The sequence below is a fragment of the Carlito syrichta genome, unplaced genomic scaffold, assembly GCF_000164805.1.
Source record: "Carlito syrichta isolate Samal-C Ts95f unplaced genomic scaffold, Tarsius_syrichta-2.0.1 Scaffold303772, whole genome shotgun sequence".
Lineage (NCBI taxonomy): Eukaryota > Metazoa > Chordata > Mammalia > Primates > Tarsiidae > Carlito > Carlito syrichta.
Genome location: NW_007247868.1, coordinates 324468 through 338382, shown reverse-complemented (window position 1 = coordinate 338382; position 13915 = coordinate 324468). Strand labels below are relative to the sequence as shown.

Sequence of the window (13915 nt, the reverse complement as noted above, 5' to 3'; positions counted from 1 at the left end):
AGGACTTACATTGTGAGAGAAGAGAATAATCAACTAGCATTCATGATATAACTTACTGTGCTAGGGAAGTGTTACAAAATGAGTATTTCTGTTGGTGGAGGCGTAGAAGAGTAGCACAGGGAGGAAAGACCAAAGCAGCAATATCCTATACACAAACAAACACAGTAGACTCCAGAGGAATAAAATCAGACTATATTCGAGTTTCCAGAAATGAGAATGCATTTTCTTACATCCAGTGTGGATTTATATGATGTAAATTCTTCCAATTAATTCTTAAAAGATGTTCTGGCTACTGAACCTGCTCAGTAATAACACCCAGTATGAGAAGAAACTGGGAAGCCGAGGAGGAAGTTAAAGGAGTGTTTGGTGGGGAGGGAGTTCGTTGCTGACATAAAAACCAAAGTATCAGCTTAAAGATTATCTCCTGAACAGAAGAGAGGTTTAGTCATACTAAAATGTGGAGTACAGAGAAGGAAGTATGCTTAATTATTTAAAAACTAGGGAGAGTAAACATGGACTATGAGAAGGAATAATAATTCACTGTTTTTTTTTTTTTTCTATTTCTTTCTCTTTTTTTGCTGATGAAAATGAGTGTGATAGTGAGAGGGACACTGTCTCTGCCACTTATCTACATGGCTAACTACTTTAGCAAGTTTCTTAATCTATTTGTGAGTAAAATCTTTGTTCACAGTGTCTTCCTCTGAGTAGTAGTGAGGAGAATGTCACTGGTCTTGTAGGATTATTGGGAGGAATAGCACAGAGGTAGACAACTTAATTGATGCACAATAAATGTTTGCTTGGTTTAGCTATAACCTTATCTAAGAGATTCTACTTTGGGAAAGGAGTCAACATACATAGAACCATATCACAGCACCCCTCCTATTAAAGCTATTTCTGTGCAACTTCCTGACTGCACTGAAGAACCTCATCCAGTTTTGTAAAGTAAATGTCATCAGATCAACTGTGTAGTTTGAAGAGCCAAACTCCACAAATTTTCCTCGATTTTACACTTATTCGTGTGACTCTAGAGAAATGCTAACTTTTTGTATTGGAAGGCAAGTCTACATTGTTCAATGGTCCCTAAGGGACAGGCAGAGACATAGATCTATTGGATAGGATTCTAGATTTCTAATTATCTCTGAAAGTCTTATCAGTGAAAAAATCAGAAATTACTTCTATTTTTTAAAATAAGTTTTAAATTGAAAATGGTCAAGCATATTTTAAAATCACTTCACCATGTAAGCTGAAGGCAGTCTTAGCATTTATTCCTGTTCTTTAGCTGGCCATCCAGTGGTAGTTTCAGTTGTGGCCCTTGGCCCAGAAGCTCACTTCTTTATTTTGAAGCCAGTTTTTCTGCCAACTAAATATTATTAATGATAGATTTTTCTATAGCTCTGATAAGAAGAGACCCTTTCCATAGCGAATCATTTCAGAAAAGGAGTTCTCTCTTACTTCTGGGCATATCTTCTATAATTTGAGAAGCATAGAGATAATTAACACATGCACTAGGTAATATGACCGCAAATAACTACATTTGAAAACCTTTCAAATTTTACTTCTGAGAATAAAAATGTGCTTTGATATCTAATTTAACATTTAAACTTTTCATCCTACATTCTATATATTGCCATTTGAAATAATACATTTCTTCCACTTAAATTATAAAAATGACCAATAAAAATAACCTTTATATAACATTAATGCAATATAATAAATGTATTGAAGTATATTCAAAGATTTTGGAATGGGAATCAGTAGCTAGCTGCTTTTCATCACAAATTAAAATTACATTATTCTCCCCACTTCAGCAAAATATGGGTTATTAAAAAGACCAAAATGACTGGTTTAAATTTTAAGAAACTTCAAATAAGCAAGACCTAGAAGAATTTACTCATAAAAAGTAAAAAAATATGATGGATCATAGAGTAAAAACATTTCAGCTCATATATTTTAATTTATATAGTCATTAACTATAAATTTTTTTATGAGACAGTTATAACTTTGGTATGAAATATTCCTTTTCTATGTAAAGCTTTTGTGATTCAGGTTCTTCCAGCTATATTAAAAAATCAGAAAAGGAAACAGAACACAACACAGGATGGTTCAGCAATTAATCATTCTGTGGCTTATTCTAAATTGTGTTATCTACTGCGGAAAAAAAACTGCTTAATATGTTAAAGTTTTATACATTTTTCACTGTCTGCCACTGCATGAAATATTTAAAGAGCCCTTGGTATAATGAAATAGCTGTTAAGAAAAACTTTTTTTATGATTAACATTATAATTAAGATGCAAGAAATGTATTCTGTACCAGCTTTTAAAACTGTAAATAACACATCCTTGAGAAACAACAACAGAAATGTATAATTTTTCAAGCTGACGACACAATTTAAATTACTTAGTCAACTTTTAGAGGGAGACAATTTAATAACTATTACAAATGTTAAAATAATTTTTATGAATGTCACATAAAACCTACCACAGTATTTCTACATGTTTTAATGGTACAAAAACATTTAAGAAATTTTAAATATATCTATTGATCAAAATAGGCAGTGATGTGGTGATTTTTAAAAGCAAAATGAACATTTTTTCCCCTAACAAAAATATACTGTAGAAATGCTTGCACTATTGGGATTTAAAATTAAGAGCACAAGTATACACTTTCCTGGGCAGTTTCTTCTTCTTTTACCTCCTTATGACCTCCTTATGACCCAATCTACTCACCCACCTCTCTCTCTTTTCTGTCTCATCAAGTCAAAATGCTTTAGCATAACCTGTTCTAGCATGTTCTGTCTAAAATGCTCTAGCATGACATGCTCTAGCATGTTCTGTCTAAAATGCTCTAGCATGACATGCTCTAGCATGTTCTGTCTCATCAAGTCAAAATGCTCTAGCATGACCTATACACCACTTTTCATCCTGTATGAGAGTAAGATGTTCCAATCTAATTACAAATACTATTTGGAGCCAAATAAACATTTTTTAAATCATAGGGGACTTTCCTGTGCACCATAGGGTGTTTAGTAACATCCCTGGCCTCTACCCACTAGATGCCAGTAACATGATCACAACTCCCAGAGGTGACAGCCAAAGCTCTCCAGATATTGCCAAATGCCCCCTGAGAAACACAATCATCCTTCCTGGAGAACCACCGTATTCAAGCAACTTACATACATAACGTCATATTCACCTTTGAATATATTTTTCATTGTATGAGACTTAGTTCAGTAAATATTTGTTAAACAAATGCAGAATAAGATGGTGTTTTAGTACTGCAGTACAGTGTTTGGAATAACTCTTTAAATGTTAACTCTCAGCTTCACTTAAAAACTTAAGAATATGTCCATTTAGATTTGTTTATTTTCCGAAATAGAGAGAGAAGAGAAGATAGTGCTTTTCCAATATGATAGATCTCATTTGAACGCTGTGGTTCATTCATTTCTAATAGGATTATTTTTTGTAGATTTTTTTCTCTTTTTTTCTATTATTAGAGAAAAATGACATCTAAATCTCTTCCAAAAAGAGAACAAAAAAAGGAGGAAAGCATGGTAAAAATCGAAGAGAAAGGAACAAGAAAAAAATAAGAAAGAAAGAAAGAAAAGAATAAGTCAGTAAAATACAACAGACTTTTCCATACTTATAAACACATTTATAGAAATATTGAATTTATATAAAAACATGTTTAGGCCAGGCACGGTGGCTCAAGTCTGTAATCCCAGCACTTTGGGAGGCTGAGGTGAGGGAATTGACTGAGCCCATGGGTTCCAGAACAGCCTGGGAAACTTGTCAAGACCTCGACTGTACAATAAATCAAAAAATTAGCTGGGTGTGGTAGGGCTTGTCTGTAGTTCCAGCTACTTGGAAGGCTGAGGTAGAAGGATCGCCTGAGCCCAGCAGGTTGATGCTTGGGTGGTCATGAGCGTGCCACTGCACTCCAGTCTGGGCAATGGAGTGAGACTTCAACTCAAAAAAAAAGAAAATTCAATTAAAAGCCATTGACTTTTCCTTATGTTTAATACTACAGTAGATTTTGTAACATAGACAGTGGAAAAACAGAAAAGAGAGGAGAAAGAAAAAGTTTAAATAAAGAAAAAGAAAAAAACTTTAGTAAGTAGAGATTATGTGGGAATAATAAAAGTAAACATAGTTGCTTTTAAAAATTCACTTAGCTGGGTGCAGTGGCTCAAGCCTGTAATCCCAGCACTTTGGGAGGACAAGGCAAGAGGATTGCCTGAGCCCAGGGATTCGAGATCAGCCTGGGCAACTTGGCGAGACCTCATCTCTACAATAAGTCAAAAAATTAGCTGGGTGTGGTAGTGGGCACCTATAGTTCTAGCTACTTAGAAGGCTGAGGCAGAAGGATCAACTGAGCCCAGCAGGTCGAGGCTGCAGTGGCTGTGAGCATGCCACTGCACTCCAGTTTGGGTAATAGAGTGAGACTTCAAATAAAAAAAAAAATTCACTTAGAATTCTAAAGGATCACAGAACCTTTTATACAACACATAGATTGATTAAATAGCACTTGAATAATGAATGATTTAATGCAGTTTGAAACAATCATTTCCCTGCAGAGTATGAAGTAGAAATTAAAAGGACAAAAACACTTTGTGTTTTTTGAGTCTAAGGTAAATAAAAAATGTATATTTTTTCAAAACAATATTTATTTATTTACAAGTTGAATTTCACTAATTCTATATTCCTAATCTAAGAAAACATGAGAAAAAAATCCCAAGTAATGAGGAAAACTCATTCAAAGGACTTAACCTTTATAACTGTCATCAAGGAGATGAGTACACAGTGGTTAAGAGCACAGTCCATACCTGTGCTGAATTACAATGCTGAATTAGAATCCAGCTCCCCACTTTTTAGTCAAGTGACCTTAGGTTTGGGTTCTCCCAGAAGTAAAACCTGAGTCAAGCATTCAGGCTTAAGTGACTTACCTGGGAAGGGAACCCAGGAAACACTGGTAAGGAAAGGAGGAAGTGAGAAAAGGGAAAGAGTAAGCAAACTAAAGAAGAATACGTTATCAAGTCAGACCTCGAAGGGGAACTGGAGTGTCATCTCACAGGAAAACTCTGGAATGATGTGTATACAGAGTACACATCAAAGTTGTCCCAAATAAAAACCAATTCCTCTCATCAGGGCACTGTACAAATAGGAGAGTCCCCATCACTGAGTCCCCAGAAAAACACATGAGAAAGCCAGCATTTAGTTGTACCCATGTGGAGAGCACTGAGTGTTTTTCCTTTTTCCCCTTGCGTTTTCATTCCCAAAACTCTGAGGCAGAGAGGGACCTAGAAAAGGATGGGGAAGGAGGAGCAAGTAGCACATCAAGCTCCCTTTATATGCTAAGCTCTTTGGGCCTGAGCATACCTGGTTGGGAGTAGTTGGGAGAATGATTGGTGTTAGGGATAGCAGAGATGTGAATAAGTTTCCAGAGAGCATGGTTGATAGCAGTTATGGAGAAAATGCAAATCAATTCCCTACCTATATCCTGCCAATTTGTTATGTGAAAAATTGCATACTCTGAAAATGTTACAAAAAAGGAAAAAAAATCTAAAACTAAAATCAGTAATATTACATCAACAGGTTATCATGATTACAAATCCTCTCCTTCTCCTATATGTTTTTAATGTTGTCATATAATACGTACAATAAAAAATTTTGCCAATTCCATATACCAAATTTATACACATACACACATATTCAGCCCTTTATGTATGTGAGCTCTGCATCCACAGATTCAACTAACTGTCGATGGAAGATAAGGCTATAACATTGTTTATATGATATATTAGAATTATATTCATATTCATAAAGTTGAGAAAACATGAGGGAGCATGGTTTCAGGAGAAATGTTTTACATATTTCTGTTTATAAAATTACATGCATGTTCTCTTTTCTGAAGATATTTCATGAATGAAGACAGAGTGTCTTCTACTTATTTTTATTATTTCTGTAGTATAATTCATTAGATTTTGAAATGTGAGCCTGCATTTGGCTCTTTTTGACTCATGTTGACATTTTCAATAATCTCTCTGAAATGCCAGATCTTAATGCATATAATCACCAAGTGATATTAAGTCACAAAGCAACTTGAAAGAAAAATTTTTGAACAGTAATATCCTAGAAGCTTATGAGGTGGGAACTTTGCCACATGAAACATATCTGAGTTTCAAATAAAATACCAAGCCTCCCTCTTCACCCATTTCAAAGAAAAACTTATATTCTTTTTCATATGAAATGAGGTTAAAATGAGATTTCCCTAATGGAAACCCAGACAAAGAGATTTCACATTTGAAGTCAGGATTTAGGGAATTATTATCATCTTTTGGAAGTTGCCAAGGCCAGAAACCACTGAGTCTTTTGTACTGAATTGAAAAAAAAAATCATGGTTATAAATATTGAAAACTAAGTTTTACTTAAAGTACTTTTATGAAGGTTAAAAATAACCAATGAGTCCATGCAGCTTTAGTATTAGATATATTCTAGTGTTATAAAAATTATTTTCAGCCGGACTTGGTGGCTCAGCCTGTAATCCCGTGCCTTTGGAAGGCTGAGGTGAGTGGATTGCCTGAGCCCACAGGTTCGAGACCTGCCTGGGCAGTGAGACCTCATCTCTACAATAAATTACAAAATCAGCCGGGCGTGGTAGCGCATGCCTGTAATTCCGGCTACTTGGAAGGCTGAGGCGGAAGGATCACCGGAGCCCAACAGGTCAAGGCTGTGGTGGTCAGGAGCAGCCACTACATTCCAGTCTGGGCGACAGAGTGAGACTCCAACTCAAAAAAAAAATTTTTTTTTCATGAATGCTAAAAATATTAGCATTCTTTATTAGCCATATTCTCCAGTCTTAATGATATTTCAATTTATTGTAGCAAAAAATATTAGTATTATTTATAATCATTCTGATGTTAAAATTTAGTTTAGTTTTCAGTTTACCTTATTCTCAGGTCCTATGTGTTACTTACTTTGTGAGGTTTGAGTGTCTATGAATTTCTTTATCAAGGCATCAGTAGTTTGGGTATAAAGACTGAGAGCATATCTCAGAGACTGAAGGTCTGGGCTTTTCTCCAAGAAATTCTTTTTCAGGCCATTTCCTCCTGCATGAAAATATTGCTAAAAAAATAGGAAAAGAAAGAAAAGAAAACAAAAAGCAGAGGCATTTAGAAAGAAGTATTGGAGAAAGGACTTGATTGCACTCATAGTGAAGTTCAAACAGAATAATACAATATGATCAATGCACGTTAGGTACAAAGAAATAGCGTTACCATTTGCCCATTGCTAAGTCATTATCATCTAAATCAGGTCCTTTGGATATCTCTGAAATGATGTGGTACATCACAGACCCCGGATCCTTGAAGAAATACACCTTTTCCTCTCATTCAAAATTTTAGTTAACCACTGGGATCATGAAGGTACAGCTGTCAGAATCCTTATAGAATGACAGGTCTAGGTAATGATTATCAACTTGGGTACTGACTTCTGTTTCTAGAGCATGAGAAAAGTATCTAGAATTTTCAAAATTTCACAGGGAAGATAGCTCCTGGTAACATATTTTCTGGATACTTGTTTGAGATTCTAGATCGGGTTCCTGCTGCTTCATCTTACCCACCCTCTAATTACACAGTGGTGCAGATACAGGTGAACCAAATGAAGCAGAGGTCCTTGGAACTCTAACACTCCCACCCTTGCATCTAATGAACATCATAAAACATTGAGGTTTCATTTTGCTGTTGTTATCCAACAAACTCAAAATATTCCAGTATTTATAAGCAAGATAGTAGACAAAATATATACTCATTGACAATAAATACAGTCACTGAGGAATGTCAGCATTTTTCATATTGCAAGTGTTATGTACAGACATCTCTTTGAAAGCAGACTGTCTCGAGATATGTGACAAAACTAAAAATGCTTTCTCCAACCATTTATAGATGACAATATATTTATAATACTCTGTTGAGATTAGACAAATGTTTCTCATTTCTTCTTCCTGCATGAACAATGCTAGAGGAAACCAAACACTCACTGATAACCACGGCTCACTTTGCTCTATAATTATCACAAAATGTAATATATTGAAAAAGCTCAATAGATAATTCAGATACACTCCCGTAAGTGTGTATGTGTCATCCCTCCATCCCAGTCCTTAACAATTTCTGCAGTGAGACAATACAGTGAAATAAAAAATCATAATTATCTCAGTTTTCTCCCCTATTTAAGAGAAGATGCAGAAAAATTTTCTGAATATTTGCAAGCATCTAAGTGCACTTTTAAGCATGGGAAAGATTTGGGGTGTAGGCCAGAGAGAGAAAGTAGGCAAAGGGGATATGTTTAAGAAAGACTGCTACAATTGCAGACACTCTCCCCAAGGAGAATAAACCTAAGGACACTTACAATTTCATTTATTGATTCTAACTGGGTGCCATGTGAAAACACAAGTTGTGGCAAAAACATATGGTTATGAAGGAGAGGCACAGAAAAATTAGAAAGGCCTTTGTTTACTTGTTAAGAGAAGACAAAGATATAATATTTAAAATTGTTCTACACTTTGATATTCTTATACAAAATGTTAAAATATTTTCACATACAGGAAGTATTTATTGAGAACTATTAGTCCTGAAATACTTGAGGTGCCTTGATGGATAAACAAATATGATAATTCCTTTTTATGAGAAACATGATATAATATTTAAAGAAAGAAAAAAGATTAAATGGATGTACTGGGGGAGAAAATTTAGCTTGGTCTTGACTCCGTATCTGTAGAAGAGTGATGGAGTGATCTCTGGAGATCTGTTTCCATAACAAAATAATTCCCTCTGAGACTAAAGGGCAGTGTTATAAACTGAACCAAGAGTAGAAAGAAAACACTCAGAAGGAACACATTCTCTGTCAGTATATCTCAAGCAAACCCCAGTCTTATTAAACCTGAGCATAGATGCTAGAAGTTTACATTAAAGGAGGGGGAGAAGGAGGCAGAAAAGGAGAGAGAAAGAGGAAAGGAACCAAAAATGATAAAATAATATTTTGTCATTTCTTGGGATAAATGGGCAAAAAAAAAAAAAAAAAAATCAGTGAGTATTCTTTCTATTGTATCTGGATTATTTTTGCTTTTCATTGTCTTTGTGCTATGTTAAAACTCTTTAAATTGCAGAAAACAAGCAATAATGTAAATAATTTTTTCCATAGAGGTACAAATTAATTATTTCTGGTTTAATGTGATTGATTATTACTCTATGGATTGCCTCTACTTGTAAATTTATTCCAGCTTTTCTCATTGCTTATATATGTTGGGTTATTGGAATTTTCCATTGAGCCAATTGTAATATCTTATTTGTTCCCTCACGAATTGATTAGTGAAATAACATTTTTGACACATTTTAAACTGCACATCATAATTCTACCCTCTTTTAAGAACCGTTATTTAACAGTGTACATAAAGTAGAATGAATAACAACATTCATAAAGATGGCTAGAATTTTTACTGTCTAATTTGTGAGAATTGAGCAATGTACTCTTCAATCACCTTAACAATATCAGTGGTAATGTCTTCCTTCCTGCTTGTCCTTTCCCTTTCTCCCTTAAAAAATATTTGCTAAACCTGCATCATGAGGAAGACTTTGTGCTGGATGCCAAGGATATAAAGCAAAACAAGTAGAGTGGTTGTCCTCAAAGGGATTGTAATTGAGTAGAAAACATAACCAGCATGTAAGCAAATGACTACAATAATACATTGTAGGTATTAGAAAAATATTTTGAAAATACAGACAACAGATGAGGCAAGAAATTCTATTGGCCAAAGAGTCAGTAAAGGCTTCCAAACAAGTGACATCTTTGGTGTTTATCAGTTTATTCATACTGCTGTCTTTAATTTTGGCAGCCACTAGAGGATACACTGTACTATATTAGAGTGGACTAGAGAAAGAAGACAATCCTACTAAGTAACCAAGAGAAACTCTGGGAGTCTCAGCACTACTTAAGAAGAATTGAGATACTTGTAGTTCTTACAACATATTTTTGTTACAGCTTCTAAAACACTGTTTGCTACTGTTATTCTATACTCATCACTAAACTTGTGCTGTCTGGAAGCTACAAATTGCCTCCAGGCAATAGCAGCTCTATAGGAGTTAAGAGATGACATTGTATCTTAAAGATTCACAATGCTTATTAACATAGTAAAGGCTCTGAAACTCATTGTGGTAAGGACATCTGCTTAATCTTTTATTAATATATCTTGTTCCTAAAACCTTCAAGAGATGAACAATTACTTCAAGAGACCAAATCTAAGAGTAATTGGACTTCCTGAGGCAGAAAAAGAGACAGAGACAACCCTGGAACAAATATTCCATAAAATTATTCAAGAAAACTTCCCTCATCTCATCAGTGACATGAAAATTCAAACACAAGAGATTCAGAGAACCCCTGCAAGACAACAAATGAGAAGACCAACTTCCATACACATAATAATTTGCTTAAACAAAGTAGGTATAAAAGAAAAAATCCTAAAGGCAGCAAGAGAAAAAGGTCAGACTACCTACTGGGGAAGACCAATTAGGATAGCCACAGATATATCTATAGAAACCCTTCAGGTTAGGAGAACTTGGAGCCCAATCTTCAAAGTCCTCAAAGATAATCAATTTTAAACAAGAATAACCTACTCAGCTAAACTAAGTTTCATCAGTGAGGGAGAATTAAAATCTTTCCAAGACATACAATCCCTAAAAACTTACGCTGCCTCTAGACCAGTCCTACAAGAAACACTTAAGAAAGTATTAAACACAGAAGAAAGGGAAAAAAGAACAACAACATTATTCACAAGAGTGCAGGAAAAAGATTGAAAACACACACAAATCAACCCCCAAATCAAAAGAAACACAACAAACAAATAGGATCAACAACACCTCTATAAGAACCCCATGACAGAGATAAACTCTGACATTTCAATAATTAGCCTGAATGTGAATGGACTAAATGTACCACTGAAAAGACATAGAATGGCAAAATGAATAAAATATCATAAAGCAACAATATATTGTCTCCAAGAGACTCATCTCACCAGAAAGGATATTCACAGACCCAAAGTAAAAGGATGGGAAGGAAAATTTAAGGCAAATGGACCACAAAAGAAAGCTGGAGTTGCAATTTCAATCTCAGACAAAGTACCCTTTAAGCTATCAAAAATTTAAAAAGATGAAGAGGGTCACTATGTAATGATAAAAAGGTTCAATCCATCAACAAGAAATATCTATCCTAAACATATAAGCATCCAACAAAGGAGCACCAAAGTTCATAAGGCAGCTTGTATGAAAACTTAAAAAAAGAGATTGACACTAACACTCTTTAGCTGGGAATTTTAATACCCCACTCACAACCCTGGACAGATCATCAAGACAAAAAAACAGCAAGGAGATTAGGAACCTCAATAAGACTCTTGAACAAATGAACCTAATTGATATCTATGGAACACTCAACCCAATGACCACAGAATATACATTCTAATCATCGCTGCATGGAACATACTCCAAAATCAACTACATCATTGACCATAAATCAAACATAAGCCAATTTCATAAGACTGAAATTTTCCATGCATCTTCTCAGACCGCAGTGGAATAAAAATAAACATCAACACCAACAAAGTTCCTCCAAAATCCACAAAGACATGGACACTAAACAGTATGATGCCAAGCAACTCCTGGGTCAATGATGAAATCAAAACAGAGATAAAAAGTTACCTGGAAACAAATGAAAATGAAGAAACATCTTACCAAAACCTCTGGGAGGCCTTAAAAGAAGTAGTGAGAGGGAAATTCATATCTTTACAAACACACATGAAGAAAATGGAAAGATCACATGTTAACAGCCTAACAAGTCACCTAAGGAAGCTGGAAATGCAAGACCACCAAAACCCTAACTTCAGCAGAAGAATCCACATCACAAAAATAAAAGCCCAAATCCAGGACATTGAAGACAAAAAGATAATATAAAAAATAAATGAAATAAAAAACTGGTTCTTTGAAAGAATAACCAAGATAGATGGTCCCCTGGCCAGACTGACCAAGAAAAAGCCCAAATAAACTCAATCAGAAACACAAAAGATGAAGTCACAACTGACCCGGAAGAAATACAAAAGATTATCAGAGATTACCATGTACAATTGTATGGAAACAAACTTGAAAACCTAAAGGAAATGGAGAACTTTCTGACATCACACGACCTCCCTAGGTTAAAGCAAGAAGACACTGAGTTGCTAAATAGACCAGTAACAATCAAGAAAATTGACTATGTCATAAGAAAACTACCAACAGAAAAAAACCCTAGACCAGATGGCTTTCCATCAGAATTCTACAAAACATACAAGGAGGAACTGATACCAATCCTATTCAAAGTATTCCAGGTGATTGAGGAAGAAGGCACTCTCCCCAAATCATTTTATGAAGTTAACATCACATTGATACCCAAGCCAGGTAAAGACCCAACAAAGACAGAGAACTATGGGCCAATAACTTTGATGAACATAGATGCCAAAATTCTCAACAAGATCCTAGCAAACAAAATGCAACTACCCATCTCAAAAATCATCCATCATGACCAAGAAGGCTTCATCCCTGGGATGCAAGGCTGGTTCAACATTTGTAAGACCAAAAACGTAAGCAACAGATGTAAAAACAAAAACCACATGATTATATCATTAGATGCAGAAAAAGCTTTTGATAAAATCCAGCACCCCTTCTTGACAAAAACCCTCGAACATCTAGGCATATGTGGAACATTCCTCAAAATAGTAAAAGCCATCTATAAGAAACCCACAACCACCATACTCCTGAACAGACACAAATTGGAACCATTTCTACTGAAAACTGGAACAAGACAAGGATGCTCACTCTCACCCCTCCTGTTCAGCATAGTTTTGGAAGTCCTGGCTAGCTTAATCAGAGAAGAGAAGATGATCAGGGGTATCCAGATAGGAAAAGAGGAAGTCAAGTATCTCTCTTTGCAGATGACATGATTGTATACCTTGAAAACCCAAGAGAATCTGCCAAAAACCTCCTGGCACTGATAAAGGACTTCGGCAAAGTCTCAGGGTATAAAATAAATGTACAAAAGACAATCGCATTTCTATACACCAATAATAAACAGAAACCCAAATAAAAAACACAATTCCATTTACAATAGCCACAAAAAAAACTGAAATACCTTGGCACAGAGATGTAAAAGACCTTTACAATGAAAACTACAAAGTACTGCTCAAAGAAATCAAAGATGACACAAAAAAGTGGAAAAATATTCCATGCTCATGGATTGGAAGAACCAACATTGTTAAGATGTACATTTTACCTAAGGCAATCTACAGATATAATGCAATACCCATCAAATTACCAGCAACATTCTTCACAGACCTAGAAAAAACAATACAGGAATTTATATAGAAACATAAACAACCAAGAATAGCCAAAATAATCCTCAGCAAAAAACAAAAACAAAAACAACAACAAAAAGCAGGAGGTATCAAACTCCCAGACTTTAAACTACACTATAAAATTACAATAATCAAAACAGCTTGGTATTGGTACAAGAACAGGCATATAGACCAGTTGAATAGAATTGAGATCCCAGAAGCAAAACCTCAATTTCTCAACCAACTCATCTTTGACAAAGCCTCCACCACCCACTACTGGGGAGAGGAGAACCTATTCAGCAAATGGTGCTGGGAAAACTGGCTGACAACATGCAGAAGATTAAAACAAGACCTCTACCTATCACCATAAACAAAAATTAACTCTAAATGGATGACAGACCTAAATGTAAAACCTCAAACTGTAAGTACCTTAGAAAATGCAGGAGACACTCTTATGGAAGTTGGAACTGGCAACTGATTCCTGATTAAGACACGATGTGCCCAGGCCAT

General features: G+C 35.2%; 1 protein-coding gene across 3 annotated transcripts in view; it reads right to left on the bottom strand.

Moving 5' to 3' along the window:
- The window catches only part of UNC13C (unc-13 homolog C), a 390922-nt gene that overhangs the window by 53654 nt on the left and 323353 nt on the right, over nt 1–13915 (bottom strand). For all 3 annotated transcript variants that reach the window (XM_008059183.2, XM_021712948.1, XM_021712950.1), the window contains one exon: nt 6975–7122. In XM_008059183.2, the coding sequence (XP_008057374.1) occupies nt 6975–7122 (148 nt within the window). The remainder of the gene's footprint in view (nt 1–6974; nt 7123–13915) is intronic.